The sequence below is a fragment of the Bos javanicus genome, chromosome 29, assembly GCF_032452875.1.
Source record: "Bos javanicus breed banteng chromosome 29, ARS-OSU_banteng_1.0, whole genome shotgun sequence".
In the NCBI taxonomy this organism is placed as follows: Eukaryota; Metazoa; Chordata; class Mammalia; order Artiodactyla; family Bovidae; genus Bos; species Bos javanicus.
The window spans coordinates 48767205-48787488 of record NC_083896.1 but is presented as its reverse complement, the minus strand read 5'-3'; the positions used below and the strand labels follow the sequence as shown (position 1 = coordinate 48787488).

The window sequence follows — 20284 nt, the reverse complement described above, 5'->3', positions numbered from 1 at the left end:
GCCCGGGAGGAGGGTCGCGTGGCTGGTCTCGCCCACCGTCCCCGGCGGACCGCTGTCCCGTGTCTAGGGCACGCCCGTCCCATCCCAGGATCCAGCGCCTTCAGCCTCCTCTGGGGCCCCCTTCTTTCTTTCTCTTCTTCTCTGCTTGTGTTTGGGGGCCTCTCAGACTGTCCCCCACGGGTGGTAGTCCCTTCCTGACATAGGCAGTCCCCGGGATCAGCACTGGCACACCCTCCTCCTGGAAGCCCCCTCTGCTTTATGAGTTGGGGGGCACGTGACCCTTTTCCTTGCATCTGGAACACTAGGGGGGCTGGGTGGTTTGTCATCCACAGCAGGACACGCACGACTAGAAAGGGGCGGACACGCTGATGGTTGTCAAGGTCAAGCTGGGACACACGGGGCCTCTCTCAGCCTCTTCACATGCCGTCCTTGGATGGAGCGGACGTGTCCATCACTTCTCCAGACGCTGAGCTCTTGCGGAAGCGGCCACACCTTGCCGTGACCCTCCCCCGAGCTCCCACCCCACCTCTGGCCCTGAGTTGCCTCCGCTGGGGTTTGCTGGCTGAAAGCGGAGAGTTGAGTGGCAAGCTGGTGATGGGCTGGGGCGGCTCTGAGCACCTGGGTCCCTCGCGTCTCCCATCTCCTGCTCAGGTGTCAGGTCGGTGGTCAGGCCTCGGCTGACCCAGAAGTTCCCAGAACCAGCCTGAGCTGATCCCGCTGAGTGGCGCTGCATTTCAGCCACATCCTTGACTCACTGGATCCCACGTTTGTGCCATCACCCGCTGACCCATCTGCCAGTCTGCGCACCCCACGAATGCCTGTCAGGCTGCTCCTCCCAGCCATCCGGGTCTCAGCCCAGGGAGACGGCCCCCACCCCGCCCCCCAGGAGCTCGCCTTCCGATGAGACACGCGGACACTGAGGCTCAAGCACGAGCACAGGTAGCCCAGCATGAGGGGGGAGGAGCCCCCTCAGATGCTCAGCTGGGCGGACGGGCACCAGGAGAGCTGAGAGCAGGGCGCCCGCTGCCAGGAAGCTCCCAGTGTCACAGGACAGAGAGACAGGAGGACAGCCCCGAGGGCTGGGCGGGGTGCCAGCCGTCAGCCAGGTTTCTGTGCTAAGGTCAGGGAGGGCTGGGGACACACGGAGCTCTGCCCAGAGACGGAGTTGGAGATGGCAGAGGCAACGCGGCTGACCGTGAAGGTCAGGAAGGAAGGTCACGGTCTGCCCTCCACCAGCCTGGCCTCCTGCCTCCTTCCTCGGAGTCCAGGTCGGAGATGCTACTCTGCTTTTCCTTCTGCAGACGAGGCTCCCGCAGTCAGGAGACTCGCCGGAGGTCACCCGGCTGGAGAGACGCCAGAGGGCCAGGAGCCCAGTCCTGCCTTTGCAGGCCCCTCTCGGTGGCGTCACGTCTCCGGGACTGGGGACGCGCTGGCTCTACAGGGCCCAGGCTGGCATCCGTTCCCCAGCAGCGTGTTCCGGGACAGAGGTCCGGCCCTGCCCATCTGTCCAGACGGGGCTGCTCATCACGCACCCCAGACACTGCCAGCTGCCCGGCTGCCTATCTGTCTCTGCCGGCGGCACGCAGATGGACGGCCCCTCAGGGGGCCCCGCAGCTATTTCCTGGGGCTGGGAGAGGTGGAGGCTGGTGTTGGCGCATCTCTGAGGCTGCCCCCCCCCCCATCGCATTTCCAGGGACTCTAGGAAGGAGGCCACACCCATCCTTGGGTCCAGCGTAAAGTGGTCCCAAGAATGGACGGCCTCTCCCCATCTTACCCCCAAAGCCAAGGCTGAGGTCGCTGACCCTCCTTCCTGAGCCTGCTAGGCTGTCAGAGCCATGGCCTCCCTTGGCTGGAATCATCCAGTCCTCAGGGCACTGTCCGGGGAGACCAGGTGGGAGGACCTGGGGTGGCCACAGTCCTGTCCACCCCAGGAAGGATGGACAACCTGCAGAAGTGTCTCTGGGCCGGGAAGGGGTCCAGGTAAGTCTTCTTTCCTTTCCTTAGCGTTCTCCAAAGTCCCAAGGATGAGCAGCACGTGCCTTTTCTAGTGGAAAAGGGACAACTTTTAAAAAACAATTCTCCTGGTGTTGTAACAGGCATTGTTGTAACAGGTTTCATGTAGCAGGTATAGAATGTCTTCATCTTTGGTAAAATTTGAAATTTCTGTGGGTCTCCATCACAAAAATGAACACGGCTGGAGGGTTCTATGCCTCATGTGCCTCCCTCTAAGTCCAAAAGGTTTGGTGACTTAGCTTTTCAATGTTTTCTGTAGGACTTGAAAGTCTTGACAATGACCATGAAGTATCATTTTAAAATATCATCAGAAACACATGCAAGGATCTCCACTTTGGAAGCTGCAAGGAATGGCGTCAGCTGTCTTCCTCCTCCCTCCCATTCGCTCTTCCACATCACCATCCGTCCATCCACTCATGTACCGGTCCGTCCACCATCAGTCTCCCTCCCTCCCTCCCCTTCTTCACCAGGGAAGCCCTGGGGGTGGGGTGCTGGCAGGGGAAGGGGCATGGTCTGCGGCAGGTGGGCAGGGACGGGCGGGGAGTGATGGAGCAAAGGGGGTGGGGGGCAAGGGCACCCTCCAGGCAGCAGGTGTCGAGGACCCCCGGGGCTGGGAGGGGCAGGGGAGGGCTGAGGGGGCACCTGGCTCTGCAGTGACCCCCGCTTTGCCCACGGGCTTTGTGCGCACTTGGTGGGGAAGCCGCGCCATCTGGTGGCCAGTGGGGAGACTGCAGGGAAGGTTCTGGGAGGGGTCCCCTGGGGGGCTGGGCCTCAGTGAGGACAGCCCCTCACTCAGCCAGTGTCCCGGCTCCCCTCTGCCCAGCTCCCCATGTAGGCCTTGGGGGGGCCGTGTCCTCTTCACTCCTGCCTCAGCTGGTGGCAAGGTGGGAAGGAGGCGGGAGCTGGGGTGCCCCTCCTCACCCCAGTCTGGGGGCTCCCCGCCTCCTTGCTATGTCTCTGGCCTGGTCCTCGGGCTGCCCTTGTCCCCTGCAGGCCAGGGCCGGGGAGTCAAGACCACGGCTCTCACCTGGCACCCAGCCGTTGGGTCCCCAAACTGAGTGAGCCGGGCAATGACGTGGAGTCCTGGAGGGTCTGGCAAGGGATGGGGGGTGGGGGGCAGCCAGGGCAGCCCCCACATGCGGCCCATGGGCAGGGAGACCCCGCCGGCCCCCAGCTGGGCGCCCTCCCCCAGGGAGCGCCGGAGGACTGCCCGCAGAGGCTCCCGCCGGCCCGGCTGCCGGCCCACCATGAAGTAGATGAGGGGCCTGCCGCTGCAGTGGACACAGGCCAGGAGGGTGGCCAGCGGGAAGAAGGTGGACAGCAGGAAGCTTGGGAGGTACGGGCGCAGTGTCCAGCAGAGGAGGTAGGGGAGGCCGCAGATGAGCAGCAGGAGCTCGGAGCCCAGCACGGCGCCGTAGAACCGCGGGCGCTGGCGCTGGGAGCAGCAGGCCCCCCAGACGAGGAGGACCAGGCCAGCCGCGAAGGCCGCGCAGGCCAGGGCCAGCAGCCCGGCGACGCTGGCCGCATGGTAGCACAGGCAGGCCAGCAGGTGCATGCTCTCACACAGCAGGCCGCAGGCATCGGCGGTCAGCAGCACAGCCGGCGGGGCCAGGGCCCAGCTGAGGCCGCAGACGACGCCCGACGTGTGTCTGGGGCGGCAGCCCTGGTAGCAGGCAGGGAAGAGGTCGGAGAGGCAGCATTCGGCGCTGAAGGCCGCCAGCAGCCAGAGGCCCACGGAGAAGGCCACAAAGGTGACCGCAAAGTAGAGGCTGTGCTCGGAGCCCAGGGCCGCCTGCACGGCCGAGAAGGCGAGCTGGCAGCCCAGGAACAGGAAGTCCACGGCGGCCAGGTGGAGCACGTAGACGGCGAAGGGGCCCTTCTTGATGTGGAAGCCGAGGTGCCAGAGCACCAGCGCGTTCCCCAGCAGTCCCCCGAGGCCCACGGCCAGGGTGAGGTAGAAAACCACGCTGCTGAAGGTCCCCCAGATCCCGAGCATGCTGGCTGGCTGGCTGGCTGGGTGGCTGGCGGGCAGGACCCTGGAGGGAAGTGACAGATGTCGAGTTGTCAGCACGCAGGCGCATCCCGAGGCCGCCGGACGGCCCCTTCCAGGCCAGCGCCCAGCCCTGCAGGCCCCCCGACCTCTTGGTAAAAGGAGGATTCCGTAAGACACGCCTGATCCAGGGAGAAGAGAATTCCGACCAGGTGGGTGGTCCTGCCCCTGGCTGGATGGTTAGACTAAACGCACAAACAGCCGCGTACCAATGTCGCTGCAGAGGTCGGCATCGACTGGACAGGACTCGAGGCAAAGGGGGCGCCCATGTGGACACGACTCAGGGACTCCATGTGGGGAGAGGCTGGACTACGCTCCTGCTGGACCCCAGCCCCAGAGGGTCAGCCAGGCGCAGACCAGCGGTTGCCATGAGCACACTCAGTCCTGTGCTGGCCATGGAGGGTGGGCAGCGGGGCCGGGGGTGGGAGCTGTACTGTGGGGGCGGTGGGAGGCTGGGAGGATGAAAGAAGGCTGAGGGCACCCCCAGCCTCCCTGGCTCTCCGGACCGGGCAGGAGTTCAGCCGGCTCCTCCCGCTGCAGGCGGGTTGGCCACGTGCAGCTCCGAAGCCTCAGCAACCTTGGGGATGTGGTGATGCCCCGGGTCCTCAGGAGAAACCAGTGCAAGCATCTGCTGCCAGCCCCTTAGGGGCAGCAAGGGGGCAAGTCCTATTCCCGTCCCAGGGGAGAGACTCCATCCCGGAACAGGGGAGGCAGACCCCGATGGCGGGGTCTCAGAGGTGCCCTTCCCTCTGCCCCCTCCCCGCAGAGTCCACGCTGGCCTTTGTTCTCAGCCTCGCAGCGGCTGTCAGCCTAGGGTGAGGAGTCAGGGAGCCATGCGGGGAGAGACAGACACACACCCAGAGAGTGAAAGAGACACGAAGAGAGAGACAGAGACACCCAGAGACACGGGGGGGGTGGACAGCCTGCCTCCCAACCTCGGGGTCTCCCCTAGGTGCCCCCCGGCCAGGCTGTGCCTCTGCCTGGACCATCCTCAACGCCCCTGTTACCCAGGTCTGCCTCCTTTAGGACCCTGGACACTTCCGCAGCCCCCTGGGACCCTCCCAGCCTCCCAGCCCGGGGTCCTCGCCTGCTCCTTCTGTGTGGCTCTCCTTGCGCCCGGGAGCGGGGCTTAGCGGGGTGGGTCGGGGTCTCTTGGCTTTACCCTCCGCAGGATCTCCATGAGCGGGGAACAGGCATGCTTGGTGGTGTCAGGGGACGCAGAGAGCCGGGCTGGACTCTGGGGTCTTCGGGAGGACTGTGCTGAGCCCCTCTCGGGGCCTTGGTCTCCCCGAGGGACCCCAGGGGCTGAGCTGGGTGGAGGGTGAGGGCCAGCTCTGGGAGGGGGGGCTCTGGCTCCGGCAGGTGGTGAGGAGGAGTGGAGGGGCTACCTGGACAGCTGTCCTGCCGGCTCTCAGAACGGGCACACCTGCCCGGTACATACAAATGAGGGCACAGGGTCCCGGCTTGTAAATGACGCGTCCGCCGTCTGCTTCCCCATCCTTACCCCAGCTCCCAGGCCCGAAAGTCTTCAGGGGAGTCCAGAGCCGGCAGGGGAGAGTAGGTGGGCTGGGTGCAGGGGCCCCAAGGCTTCTTACCTGCTGACTGGGCGCCTCTCAGCTGCTCACCATCGCCTGGGGCTCCTCCCAGGCCCTAAATCCTCCTGTGTCCCTGGGGCCCAACTGGCTGGACCCAGGCTCCCGGCCAGTTTCTTGGAAGTGGGAGGGCCCCTCTCTCCCGTCCACAGGATGAGCTCAGACAGCGATGCACTCGTGTGGGCCAGCCCTGCCCTTCCTCCTCAGCATATGAGGTGCGTGGACGGTAGCAAGCGGCCTCCTGGGGCCCCCAATCCAGTGGGGGCTGGACCTCACATCTGGGGGGGGTGCTCCTCAGGCCAAGCTGGCTCCTCGGTCCCCTGGTGTGTGGGAGACGGGCAGTGAGGCAGGAGCCTGGCCGTGTGGCCTGGGCAGAAGGACCTAACCCCCCCAGGCCTCAGCGTCCCTCTCTGTGGCCTGACCATTCCCCGACAGCTCGTGCCCGGCCTAGGGCTGGACCCCACGGTGGGCCCTGGGCAGTCCTGCTCTGGGCGGTCGGGCCTGCAGATGTTGGCCCCTTTCTTGAGGACCCATCCCGACTGTCCACTTGCCAGCCTCACACCCGCGGGTCCCAGCTGCTCACTGACCCTTAGGGGTTAAAACACTTGTCCAAGCTTTGTGTCCTGAGCTGGTCCTGCCAAAGACTCGCCTTTTCCGTGGGCTGTTCTGCGGCCCTGGGGACTCAGAGCGCAAGTCAGAAGTCATGTGTAGAGATGCTGTTTGTCAGCATTTTTCTTTCTTTTTTAAAAAATAATTTTTTAATGGGGTATAGTTGCTTTATGGTGGCTCAGACAGTAAAGGATCTGCCTGCAGTGCGGGAGACCCAGATTCAGTCCCTGGATTGGGAAGATCCCCTGGAGAAGGAAACGGCTACCCACTCTAGTATTCCTGCCTGGGGAATGCCGTGGACAGAGGAGCTACCGTCCACGGGGTCGCAGAATCAAACGTGACTGAGTGGCCGACACGTTCTCTTTGTCGCTTCACGGCGCTGTGGTAGTCTCTGTTGCACAGCAAGGCGAATCAGCCACATGTTTCTATGCACATCCCCTCTCTTAAAAAAAAAAAATGTATTTATTTTTTTACTTCTGGCTGCTCTGGGTCTTTGCTGCTGCGAGAGCATTCTCCCAGTCTCAGCGAGAGGGGCTACTCTCCGGTTGCGGAGCCGCTACAGCACGAATTTCAGGAGCTGCGGCTTCAGGAGCTGCGGCTTCAGGAGCTGCGGCTTCAGGAGCTGAGGCTTCAGGAGCTGCGGCTTCAGGACCTGAGGCTTCAGGAGCTGCGGCGCACGGCTCAGCTGCTCTGTAGCACGTGGGATCTTCCCCGACCGCAGATCAAACCCCTACCCTCTGCGCTGGCAGAGGATTCTTAGCCGCTGGAGCCCCAGGGAAGTCCTGTCCCCTTATTTTGTATGTCTTCCCATTCAGGTCACCACAGAGCAGTGAGTAGGGCTCCCTGTGCTGGACAATAGGTTCTCGTTAGTTACCTGTTTTACACAGTGTGGATCCTGGTCTCCCAGTTCACGTCCTAATATTTCCAGTTCACGGGTTTGGCTCTGAACTCGTTTCTGTAGCAGAGGCGCGGCCTGTGGAGCAAGGGTTCCGGCCTGTGACCCCTGGCAGGGCCTCGGTCCCCAGCCCCTGCATTTCTGCTCATGGCTGTAAGGTGTGAATCACTGCGTGGGGAGACCCAGGAAGCGGGGCCCGGCCCCGCCCCTCCCAGTGCGCCCCCAGGTCTCAGGATGCTCTCTGCTGCCCCTCCCCTTTGCTCAGGTCGCCTTCTCCCACGAGCCGTCCCAACCTTGGTACCGAAGGCCTCACCCCAGCCCGCCACGCCCTCGGTACCCGAGGCCTCACCCCAGCCCTCCCTGTCCTCCTGTCCCCCGCCTCTTCTCTGCAGCGCTGGCCCTGTGTCCCACCGCCGCCCCGTGGTCTCTGCCCGCGGCGGCCAGGGGGGCCTGGTGCGCACCAAGCTCTCAGCGCAGCCTCGGGAGGCGCGTCCGCTCTCGGCATGTTGGCGGCAACGGCAGCACACACCTGTGCGGGGCGTGTCCTGGGCCTGACGGGGCCCCCGGAGACACGACCTGTCGGTCCCTGGAACCTCACTGGGAAGAAGGGAGGGCTTTGAGATGAGGTCATTCTGGATCACCCAGGTGGACCCTGAACGCAGTAGGTGTCCTTATAAGAGACAGGACAGGAAAGACACATGGAGGAAGGGCCACGTGCCCACGGAGGCAGAGGCTGGAGAGCTGCAGCCACAAGCCCAGGGGCGCCTGGAGCCCCCGGAGGCTGGAAGGGCAGGAAGGCCCCGTCCTGGAGCCCTGGGCCACCTAGACTTCAGACTCTGCCCTGCGGACAGTGAGAGAAGACATCTGTTGTCATTAGCTGCCCCGACTGGGGGCCTTGGCCCCGGCCACCCCTGCGACGCGCATCACGCACTGCCTGCTCTCCACGGAGCAGCTCGTTTATGACACAAGTGTCTCTGAGATGCCGCCGGCCCTGCTTGCAGATGGGGAAACCGAGGCCCGGCGCTGAGAGCAGCAGACCTCAGTGGGTGGGGAGGGATTCGAGCCAGCCCCTCCCCCACTCTCCCGGAAGCACACAGCAGTTCTCAGCTGCGGGCTATTCCTGGACGCTGGAGGCCAGCGGCTTGTGCCGTCGCCCAAACACCAGTGTGCTTGTTTGGACTTGTGTCTCCTGAGCCTGTTCACAGCCGGTGGCCTGTGTCCAGGCTGTCTGATGCTGGGAAAGATGGAGGGCAGGAGGAGAAGGGGACAACAGAGGATGAGATGGTTGGATGGCATCACCGACTCAATGGACATGAGTTTGAGCAAGCTCTGGGAGACGGTGAACGACAGGGAAGCCTGGCGTGCTGCCGTTCGTGGGGTCTCAAAGAGTCAGAGGTGACTTAGCAATTGAATAGCAGCAGCAAGAGGTTAGAGTGCTATTCAAGTTCTTCAGGGGACGGGGGGCCACCAGGGACCCCCACCTGGGGAAGCGTGATCAGGCCAGGCGGCAGAGGGAGAGGACTGTGTGGGCCAGAGGCTTTGCTGTGGTTTCCGTGGGAAGGGAGGGGTGAGTCAGGGTGAGTGGGCTCAGAATTGGCTGGTTTGAATCTCCCCTGGGGGCTCTGGGGCACAGGGTCTGTCCCTGGCTGTCTGGACCTGCCCCCTCTGCAGCTGATGGTGTGTGGCGGGTGTGGGCTGTGGCTGGTCGGTTTCACTCGCGAAGCTGTGGGCAGCGGTTTGCTGTCTAGGAAGCTGCTCACTGAGGGAGGCGGAGGCAGTGTGGGAAACCCAGAGAACAGAAGATGCGGTTGGGGCGGGTGGGAGCTGAGAACCGCGGGATGGAGCGAGCGGGCCGTCTGCACCCTGAAGCCGACTCGTTCCGACCTGGGGTCTCGCATGCCAAGGGGCTCCTGTGTGTATGTACTTAGTTGCTCAGCCGTGTCCGACTCTTTCCGACCCCATGGATGGTAGCCCGCCAGGCTCCTCTGTCCATGGGATTCTCCAGGCAAGGATACTGGAGTGGGTTGCCATGCCCTCCTCCAGGGGATTTTTCCGACCCAGGGATCGAACCTCGGTCTCCTGCATTGCAGGCGGATTCTTTACCTTTTAGGCCATTTGATCAAGGGGCTCCTAAGGGGCTGCTTAACTCCTCCTGCCCTGGGAAAGGGGGCAGAGGACTCTGGATTGGGAGCTCGGCCCCCTCCTTGGGAAACCAGACCCCCTCGGCCAGCACTCAGCTCTCTGTCCCGAAGGGGTGTCCCTTCCGGACGTTTACATGATGTCACGCATGTTACATGTTCGACCCCGTGACCAGCATAGTACAGACTTGGCATTCATTGGCTTTTCTTATCTTTATTATGACTCCGGTGACTGCCAAAAGGGTTTTAAAGAATTAGGCCTTTTCTCTCAAAGCACCAGTTCACAAAATCACCAAGCCCAGGACCACTCGGCAGAAGCCTTGTCGTCCACAGAGCTAAGAGTGGCGGCTCCAGCTGAGCCCCCTCCCCACATCCCAGACAGGGCAGCGGGGGTCGGGGTGGGGTGTTTTTCAGACACCTAAGGGTCCAGGGGTTCTGGAAGAATTGTGCAATTCATAAAAAAGATAAAACTCGGCAGGATTTCATATTTTAAGTTGACTATTTTTGTTGTTCTCCAACTGCTGAGATAATTAAATACCTGAGCAGTGAGTGTGGCCCCACACGATAAAAACAAATGATGACTTAGAACCTTCATGCAGGCTGGGGATGGGGTGGGGGGTGCCGGGTTACCTCCTTCAGTTCCTGGTTCACAGGCTGCCTCGTGCCCTGAGCAGCCTCCCCTCCGGTCCCTGAGGAAGGTCAGTGTCCAAACCCTTCCCAGGAATGTCTCTCTGCCTGCTCAAGCAGTGACATACCCGTTCCTGGGAACTCTGTCCTGGCCAGAACAGTTCTGGGGTCCTGGGGTGGGAGATCGGTGGTCACTGCCTTTGGCCCTGGGACCCCAGCCTCCTGGGACCTGGGGCTGTCTCCCCTCCCAGCCTGACTCAGGACACGGGCTGAGTTCAGGCTTTTCCTGAGGTCAGAGAGGTGTGGGCAGGGTGGGGCGATGAGATATTAAGGTGTACTTGCCTGGGGGAGCCTGCAGGTTCCAGGGTCCAGGCTCTAGCAGTCTGGGTCCAGAGTCCTGGGGTCCCACAGATTACAAGACAGGGGCTAAGCAGTGAGATCCCGGCAGAGAGAATGCCTCGCAGCCACTCAGGCCATTGGGCCACACGTCTGCTGTGTGACCTGCTTCCACACCCACGACCAGGGGTCCAGAGAGACCCCAGAGAATGCTGCAGTTCTGGGGCTCCTTGCAGAAGGAGCCCCTGCTTCATGGAGCCCAATAAGGAGGAATTGAGAACCCCCCAAACCCCGGGGTGCTGGGGGTGGGCCCTCCAGGAGGGAGGGAGAGTCTGAAAGCCATTGAGCTGTGTCTGCCCCAGACACGGCAGGGGGTGCTGGGGCCTCTTGAGGTCACTTTTGGCTCTGCCTCCCTGGTGGGGGCCCAGCAGCGACTCAGCCTCAGTGTGGGGTCCCATCCATAAGGTGGGAGGACTTTCCCACATTATTAAAAGGATCCCCAAGGCGACTTCTCTGGTGGTCTGGTGGTTAGGACTCTGCCTTGCAATGCAGAGACGCAGGTTCGATCCCTGGTCCGGGAACTAAGACCCTGTGTGCCGTGGGACGACTAGGCCGCACGGCCCAACCGCTGAGCTCACGCACGGCAGCTAGAGTCCGTGGGCTGCAACGAAAATTCCCATGAGAAGTGATGAAGAGCGCGGGTGTCGCAACAAAGACTCGACACAGCCAAACACATCGGTGACTCTGCTGAAAGCGGATTTCCTGGGGGGCCGTCCACGGGAGGGGACAGCCGGCTCCTGCTTTTCTCCTGGGTTCTCCCCTGCCTCCGGGGGAGGTTTGTATCTGGAGGCTGAAGGTGGTACTTGAGGCCACTTCCTCTTCTGAGCCTTGTTTCCCCAAGTGGATTGAGGTTGACAGTCACGTTCTGGAGGCGGGGCGAGGAGCTCTGCCACCCTGAGGGCTGTGCCATGCCATGCCCGTCGGCCCCGAGAGGTGGGAAAGCCCCAAGCGGGGGCTACACAGTGCTCCTGGAGCAGTGGCCCTAGCCTCGGGGGCTCCCACCTCGCAGGATCCCTGGACCCAAACTGCCCGGGACACTTGGGAGGCTGGGGTGAAGGCACCCTGCCGGCCAGGATACAGGCTCCAGCACAGTCCTCGTGGGGTGATGACCAGGGGGAGGGCGCCTCTGAGATCAGGACACCACGGTTCTGGGCAAGAGTCTGGACCCTCACCCCGACTAGGGAGGGATAGGGTCAATCATGGCGGAGATCAATGTCCTTCCATCCCTGAGGCTTAGGGGCTAGGGGTCAGAGTTATATTCATGTGTAGAATTCGGAGAAAATGCTCCTTCAGTTCAGTTCAGTTGCTCAGTCATGTCAGACTCTGCGACCCTATGGACTGCAGCATGCCAGGCTTCCCTGTCCATCACCAACTCCCAGAGCTTGCTCAAACTCATGTCCATCGAGTCGGTGATGCCATCCAACCATCTCAGTCTCTGTCGTCCCTTTCTCCTCCTGCCCTCAATCTTTCCCAGCATCAGGGTCTTTTCCAGTGAGTCAGTTCTTTGCATCAGGTGGCTAAAGTATTGTAGTTTCAGCTTCAGCATCAGTCCTTCCAATGAATATTCAGGACTGATTTCCTTTAGGATGGACTGGTTGGATCTCCTTGCAGTCCAAGGGACTCTCAAGAGTCTTCTCCAGCACCCCAGTTCAGAAGCATCAGTTCTTTGGCGCTCAGCTTTCTTTATGGTTCAACTCTCACATCCATACATGGCTACAGGAAAAACTAAAGCTTTGACTAGACGGACCTTTGTTGGCACAGTAATGTCTCTGCTTCTGAATATGCTGTCTAGAATTCAGAGAAAATGGTCCTTATATATGTTTTTTTAGAAAATTATTGAAGTAGAGTTGATTGACAATTTTTGTTAATTTCTGCTGGACAGCAAAGTGATGCTCCGCCACGCCTAAGTGGGGCTTCAATTCCAGGGTCATCGTAGCTTTCACGGGAGACATGCTCTCTGCTGGCTGCAGCTATGTGGAGGCCGGAGGGGAGCAGGGAAGGTGGGCTTGGGGTGGACTGGGCTGTGTGTCTGCCTGGTGGCTGGCCGCGGTCCCGTGCCTTCCCTGGCTCTCCTCACCTGGAACAGAGTCCGCGGGGCATCCTGCATGTCCTGGGCATAAGAACCACCTGGGCAGTTTCCTCCAAATGCATATTGCTGACCCCCACCCCAGAGACCCCACCCCAGTGTAGTCGGGGCTGGAAGCCACTTCTCCAGCAGCCACTCCTGATGATCCTTGTGTGCAAGGGGAGACGTGACATCTCCAGGCACACGAGACCTGGTCACCAGCAAAGGCCACCACCTTGGGTCTCACTGACCCAGCCTCTGGTCCCAGCACCCCTCAAGGCGGGCAGCCCCCCCAGTCACGTGTGTGGTAACTGTGGTCGGTACAACCCTGGCCACCTCCCCTGCCCAGCCCCGTGGCCTTAGCCGTCACTTCCACGAGGAGGCCCCCGTGCGGGAGGCCTGTCTCCTGCGCCCCAGCTTGGCCTTGACCCCCAGCACCTGCAGGGGGACCCCTGTGAGGGGTGTGGGGAGAGGTAGACGGGCCGCAGCGGTGGAGCTGGGGGGCCATGTGCCCGCAATTTCCGCAGAGAAGAAGGTGCGGAAGGAGACGCAGGGACGCGGGTAGGGCCGGGGGGACACCCTGGGGGTGGACGGCGCCACGAGCAGCACCTGCAGGTCTGGGGCAGGACACCACCCCCAGTGTAGCACAGGCACCGTACTCCCTGAGGAGCCTGGGAGGTGCTCCTGAGCGGCAGGCGCGGCGGCCGGCAGAGGCCCGGGTGAGGCTGCACAGGCAGGTGGTCAGGTGGCCGGGGGGAGAATGACGCCCAGGACACAGCAGAAGGGTCCCAGTGCGGCCGGGCCGGTCTGGACGGAGGGCGGGAGGTCAGCTGCTCAGGCAGCAAGTTAGGGACCACGGCCAGCGCGTGGCCCCGAGGAAGACGAGACTGGCACAGGCCACGCCCAGAGGCAGGCGCCGAGGGGGCCCTGGAGAGGCTGCAGCTGAACGTCGCAGGACCGGTCTGGCCCCCGCAGCCCATCTGGCCCAGGGTCTGACTGAGGGACAGACCATGCAGTTGAAAGCACCTCCTCCTGGGCTTTCGGGACGCTGTCCGTCTGGGTCTCCCGGCTCCGTCATCAGGCAGGTTCAAGGTCAGGGCGGGAGGGCCCAAGGGCTCAGGAAGCCCGGGCAGTGCCTGAGTTTCTGGGGGTTCCAGGTCCCTCCTCCCCACACCTGAGGGGGCGAGAGCCAAGAGCTGGGTGGTGACGGGGAGGAGGGCTGAGACCCCCGCGGAGGGCGGGACCACTCCCACTTGCCCCGACTGCTAGCTTTGAGCCTGCCGACCCCTCCAGGGCCCAGAGCAGAGGGGATTTCAGCACGAGGCCCAGTCTCCAGGGCCCCTCCGTGGGGAGGGGCGCTGGGCCAGGTGGGCCCCGAGGCTCCCTGGTTCTTGCAGTGTTTCTGATCCTCAGGACAAGTCCTGTGCATCTTCGGAGTGAGAGCAGGGTGCCCGCCGCGTCCGACGAGTGGCGTGGCCTCGGAGGGACAGCCCGTGAGAGGCCCGGCATCACATTTGTCATCCTCGTAAAGCAGCTCTTCATCCTTGGGGGCCTCTCTGTCGTCACAACCCTGAGGTCATGACCTTGGCTCACAGGGTCAAGGCAAGGTCATGACCCTAGGAAACCTCCTCGGCCCATGCCCCGTCCTCACCGGCCCCTCACCCTCCCCAGCAGTGAGTCCTGAGTCCCTGGGGCAGCTCCTGCGTGCCGGCGGGGACCTCAGCATTCAGCGTGTCTGCCCATGATGGGGTCCCAGAGCTGGGACCCCCATAAATCCAGTGGCCCTGAGCCGCAGCCCTGTGCCTCACCCCGGTAATCCAGCTGAGCCGCAGCCCCAAGGACCACCCAGCACAGAGGGCGGGAGGCCAGCGATCACCCCCGCACAGCTGATGCACCTCCACCTTCCGCTCCCATCTTTCGGGGAGGGAGAGATTGACAGAGGACACAGAGGAGCATGAAAACGCACACCTCTGACTACTGAGGGTGCCCCCTAGTCCCTCAGGGTCCGCCTGGGGAGCAGGGCAGGGCAGGGTGACAGTGTGGAGAACCCACCTTCCCAGAACGTGGGCTCGGGCCAGGGCCACGTCTCCTCGTGGAGGCCGGCATCCCGCCCCCTGAGGTCTCCTGGCCTGGCCGCGTTCTCACCAGCACCTGGAGCCCAAGGCTCCTCCTGGTGAGGTGGCAGGACTCGGGCTGAGGCTTGCTTCCACCCAGAGACTGGCTGGGTGCCGGGGCTCAGGCTGGGCTCCCCTCCCTCCCTGATGGCAGTGGGCTCTCTGGTCTCACGGAGGGCTGGAAGCTGTGGTGAGGAGTGGGACGGTGGGGGCTGCTGAGCAGGGACCCCTGCACCGGTGCTGGTGACTTGCTGCCACCCAAGGCTGGGCTCAGAGCCCCCTGCTCCGCCCCCTTCCAGGACAGAAGGCCCCCGGAGGGCCCTGAGCTCAGCAGCGCCAGCCGCCCTGCGGGCCCGCTGTCTCCCTCTCTGCTCACACGTCCAATTCTCCGACGCCTCCTGTTTGAAGAGGGTGAAATGACAGCCCCGGGTGGGTGGGTGAGCGGGCAGCGGAGTCCAGCCCACTTGCCCCAACCCTGCGTCTCTGGGACAGTGAGTCCTGCCTACGGTCCAAGTTGGATCCCCTGGTCTGCGGGGTCCAGCCGGGGTGGGGGTCAAAGCCCCAGCTGGAGCCAAAGTCTCTTCACCCTGTCCCTGAGCTCCGTGCCCCAGCACGCGGCCCCTGGGAGGCAGGGCTCGGGCCTGCAGGGGGTGTGGATGGGATTCCGGTGTGACGCCGAGTCCTGCGGGCCCCACACACCTGAGCCCCAGGGTCCACCCCCTCCCCTCCCAGCCTCCCTCCCCGCCTCCGGCCCCGCCAGGAGCAAGGCCATGAAAAGAAGGCCGGTTTCATGGGTTTGGTTGAATGTTTTTGTGGTGTTTGTCCAACCTCTGAGATAATTGAATAGCTGAGGATTGAGCCTGGTTTCACCCGATGAAAAGAACAATATTTCAAACCTTCCATCCAGAGCTGGTGGGGAACCGTGGGTGTCTCCCTTGGCCCCTGGCTGACTCGCTTCCTCGCGCCCCGAGCAGCCTCCCCTCTGGTCCCTGAGGAGCGGGCAGCGTCTCCATCCTCCCCGGGAACGTCTGGCTGCTCGAGCCTGTTCCTGGCCAAAACATTCCCAGGGATCCTAGGGTCCTGGCGATGGGGGCTCAGGTGGGCACTGGCCCTGTGGCCTCCTTGAACCCTGAGCTGTGTCCTCTCCCAGCCTGACTCAGGACCTGGGCTGAGGTCAGGCCGTGTCTGAGGTCAGAGGGGTGCAGGCAGGGCAGGGAGGTGACAAATTAAGGTGTCCTTACCTCTGGGGGAGCCTGAAGGCTTGGCTGCCTGCTCGGCCCAGGGCTCCAGCTGGGAGGACAGCCCCAGAGTCCTCTGGAATCAAAGGCCAGTGTCAATCTCCCCCCAGGACCCAATGGTCTGTGCCCCAAGGCAGGGGACAGTGTGGACTCGGCCAGAACCATGGGCCTTGAACTGCACATCAAGGCAGGATGAGCTGTGGGCCCCGGCAGGGTGGGGAGAGGAAACAGCACCCACCCAGGCCAGAGGCGCGCGGGCGCTTGTCATGTCTGGACTGCCGTCAGCCTGACCTTGGGCTGTCCCAAGGGGGCCTGGGCCCTGCAGACGCTTCAGCGCAAAAGGTGACCTGGATGGAGCAGCAGGTGCGGAGGGGCCAAGGCCGAGGCCACAAGGCTGAGGCTGGAGGGTCCAGGGCTTTACGGAAGGGACCTCTTCTCCACGAACCACCCCAGCCCCAGCCCCGCGTCAGCCCGGCAGCATGGCACCCACGTGGCCCTGCGTTGTAACTGCAAGTATCCGCTCCGCCCTGCTCCCATCTCTGCCTGATTCAGCGTGTGAGCTGCCCAGGTGCGGGAGGCAGGGGCTGCACACACGTGCACACACATGTGAGCTTGCACATGGAATCCCAGGCTCCTTCAAGCCTGAGCTAAGCGTCGGTCTGCACAAATGCAGGACGAAGGTCTGCCAGGGAGAGGAAATAAACACGGGAGAGCTGTCGTCCGGACGTTTCTCAATTGCTCCTTTAACAGTGTTTAGCCAAGAGAAAGGACCACATGTCTGAGATGCTCCTACACCCAGACTCTAAGCCACTGAAGGTGGCTGCTGTGACCCACACGCCCCAGCACACCCAGACTGCCAGCTGTCACATGATGAATGGACTCCGAAGATGTGCTAATTCAAGTAATGTAAAAATCGTACATTCGGTCTTCTTCCTTCCATTTCCCGGTTGGAGTTGAAATGAGAGATATTGTCCATCTGAAAACCTCCTGGGAAAGTCTGGCTTGTCTGGGTTGTCAGGTCAAGGGTTGGGGCAGCCCACTTTCATAGGATGCATTTTAATTTTGAGGAACCATGGTCTGGTCCATCTCAAGATTTTCAGGCAATCCGGATATTTTTGACATTGGTGAGAAAAGAGAGGCACACGATAAAGACATGAAAAACTGTATCCACAGCCCAGCAAGCCAGCGGGTTGTGCAAACCTGTCTTGAGAAGGAAGGTGACTCTTCAGGGTCGAGTTAGGTGTCACCAAAAACTCATGGTGAGATTTAAAAAATTCCTCCCCAATGACGGGCCTGGCTCTTCAAAAATGTCCGTGTTATGAAATAAAAAGAGGATGAGGGTATTACTACAGACAACGAAGGACAGCTGTGAAGGGGACATCTTGGGGACAGTCAAGGGGTGTCACGTGGATGAGAACAGGGTGTCCGGATCAGAGCTCGCGTGAAATGCTCAGACTCTGGGTGATAGGAGGGTGCTCCGGCTCTTAGGAGACACGCGGTGAATGATTTACAAATGTGTGAAGTGTCAGGATGTTTGCAACTCACTTTCAGAGGAGAGACAGATGGAGAGAGAAAGAGAGAGACAGCAAGGGACAGACAGAGAGAGGGAGGGGGGAAAGACAGAGAGAGAAAGAAGGAAAGGGAGAAAAAAGAGAGAGCAAAAAGCTGAACCCTAAGTAAAGTAGAGAAGCATGTAGTAGGCATTCTCTTGTACTATTTTAATTTTTCAGTGGGTTTGAAAAATTTCAGCATCAATAGTTGAAAAAAATTTAAAATAATTAGTTGGGAGAAAATAAATAAATAACTGGGAGTAAGTTTTTTAAAAACAAATGGCTGTCCTAATGCCCCTTGATTGAGAGCCACTGATTTGATTATTGGACGGCAGTTAAGCCGGGAAAAATTCTGAATTTCACAAGCGCGTTTTGCTCTGTTACTTCTCAGAATAACAGTGGAAGAGACGAGCATTTACAGAGCCCTTCTCCAAAGCACCTCCATCTTTCTCAGAATCAGAGTTTTCTCCAGTGAGTCGGCTCTTTGCATTAAGTGGCCAAAGTACTGGAGCTTCAGTTTCAGCTCCAGTCCTCTCAGTGAATATTCAGGATTGATTTCTTTTAGGATTGATTGGTTTGACCTCCTTGCAGTGCAAGGGACTCTCAAGAGTCTTCTCCAGCATCAGAATTTGAAAGCACTGAGCGGAAGTGATGAAATTATGCCTTGCAAAAGTCAGATTAGTATGATCACCTGCGTTCTGTTCCATGTGCTAAATGCATCTGGTATCAACTTACCAATCATAATAGTGTCTCGACCTGGATAACAAATTCTGATTGGCCACAGTCATACTAGAATATAAACGCGAGCCTCTTACGGCTGCCGAGAACTTTGGTCAGGTCAGGCTTCCCTAGATGTGAGAAGGTTGGCAGTCACAGCGGAATCCAGGAAAGGATGTGTGTGTGAAGGATGTGTGTGTGTGACTTTATGGAAGCATGGTTCATTTACAATGCTGTGTGAATTTCCGCCTACAGCAAAGTGGCCCCGTTGTACGTAGATCCTTCACCTTCTTTTCCACTTTGGTTTATCCCGGGGTGTTGAATGCAGCTCCCTGTGCTCTACGGTAGGGCCTTGTTGCTTGTCCACCCTACATATAACAGTTTGCATCTGCCAATCGCAACACCCTAACCCATCCCTCCCCAACCCCACTTCCCGCTTTGCGACCGCAAGTCTGTTCTCTGTGTCCGGGAACCTGTTTCTGTCTCACAGATAAATTCGTCTGTGTCATAGTTCAGATTCCACACACAAGTGGTCTCATACGGCGCTTGTCTCTCTCTTCCTGACTCACTTCGCTTAGTGTAATCATCTCTGGGTCTATCCCTGTTGCTGCAAATGGCATTGTTTTGTTCTTTTTTTCTGGCTGAGTAATAGTCCATTGCATAAATGAACCACATCTTCCTTATCCACTCATCTACTGACAGACGCTTAGGCCGTTTCCGCGTCTTGGTGCTGTAAAGAGAGCTACCATGAACATTGGGGTGCATGTATGTTTTTAAATTAATTTATTTTTTATTGAAGGATAACGGCTTTACAGACTTCTGTTGTTTTCTGTCAACCCTCACCATGAATCAGCCACAGGTACACATACATCCCCTCCCTCTTGAACCTCCCTCCCATCTCCCTCCCATCCCATCCCTCTAGGCTGATACAGAGCCCCTGTTTGAGGTTCCTGAGCCAGAAAGCAAATTCCCATTGGCTCTCTAGTTTACACATGGTAATGTAAGTTTCCGTGTTACTCTGTCCGTACACCTCACCCTCTCCTCCCCTCTCCCCATGTCCATAAGTCTGTCCTCTGTCTGCTTCTCCATTGTTGCCCTGAAAATAAATTCTTCAGTACCATTTTTCTAGATTCCATACATATGCATTAGAATGCAATATTTATCTTTCTCTTTCTGACTTATTTCACTCTGTGTAATAGGTTCTAGGTTCATCCACCTCATTAGAACTGACTCAAATGTGTTCCTTTTTATGGCCGAGTGATATTCCATTGTGTATATGTACCACAACTTCTTTATCCATTCATCAGTCAATGGACATCTTGCTTCCATGTTCTAGCTATTGTAAATAGTGCTGCAATGAACAATGGGATAATGTGTCTTTTTCAATTTTGATTTCCTCAGGGTATATGTCTAGGAGTGGGATTTCTGGGTCATATGGTGGTTTTATTTCTAGTTTTTTAAGGAATCTCCATACCGTCTTCCATAGTGGCTGTATCAATTTACATTCCCACCAACAGTGCAGGAGCATTCCCTTTTCTCCACACCCTCTCCAGCATTTTATTGTTTGTAGACTTTTTGATGGTGGCCATTCTGACCGGTGTGAGGTATCTCATTGTAGTTTTGTTTTGCATTTCTCTAATAATGAGTGAGGAGAAGGCAATGGCATACCACTCCAGTACTCTTGCCTGGAAAATCCCATGGATGGAGGAGCCTGGTGGGCTGCAGTCCATGGGGTCGCTGACTGTCAGACACGACTGAGCGACTTCACTTTCACTTTTCACTTTCATGCATTGGAGAAGGAAATGGCAACCCACTCCAGTGTTCTTGCCTGGAGAATCCCAGGGACGGGGAGCCTGGTGGGCTGCCGTCTATGGGGTCGCACAGAGTCGGACACGACTGAAGCGACTTAGCAGCAGTAGCAATAATGAGTGATATTGAACATCTTTTCATGTGTTTGTTAGCCATCTGTATGTCTTCTTTGGAGAAATGTGTGTTTAGGTCTTTTTCCCACTTTTTGATTGGGTTGTTTTTTTTTTTCTGGCATGGAGTTGTATGAGCTGCTTGTATATTTTGGAGATTAATCCTTTGTCAGTTGTTTCATTTGCTATTATTGTCTCCCATTCCGAGGGTTGCCTTTTCACCTTGCTTATAATTTCCTCTGCTGTGCAAAATCTTTTAAGTTTAATCAGGTCCCACTTGCTTGCTTTTGTTTTTATTTCCATTACTCTAGGAGGTGAGTCATAGAGGATCTTGTTTTGATTTATATCATCGAGTGTTCTG

At 59.3% G+C, this 20284-nt stretch overlaps 1 protein-coding gene across 1 annotated transcript; it reads right to left on the bottom strand.

Annotated features, from left to right (window-relative positions):
* Positions 1 to 2962: 2962 nt before the first annotated feature.
* MRGPRG (MAS related GPR family member G) lies at positions 2963 to 4125 on the bottom strand. Its single transcript, XM_061407660.1, has one exon. It carries the CDS (start codon positions 4007 to 4009, stop codon positions 2963 to 2965), a length of 1047 nt encoding a protein of 348 aa, XP_061263644.1. The 5' UTR covers positions 4010 to 4125.
* Positions 4126 to 20284: the final 16159 nt, after the last annotated feature.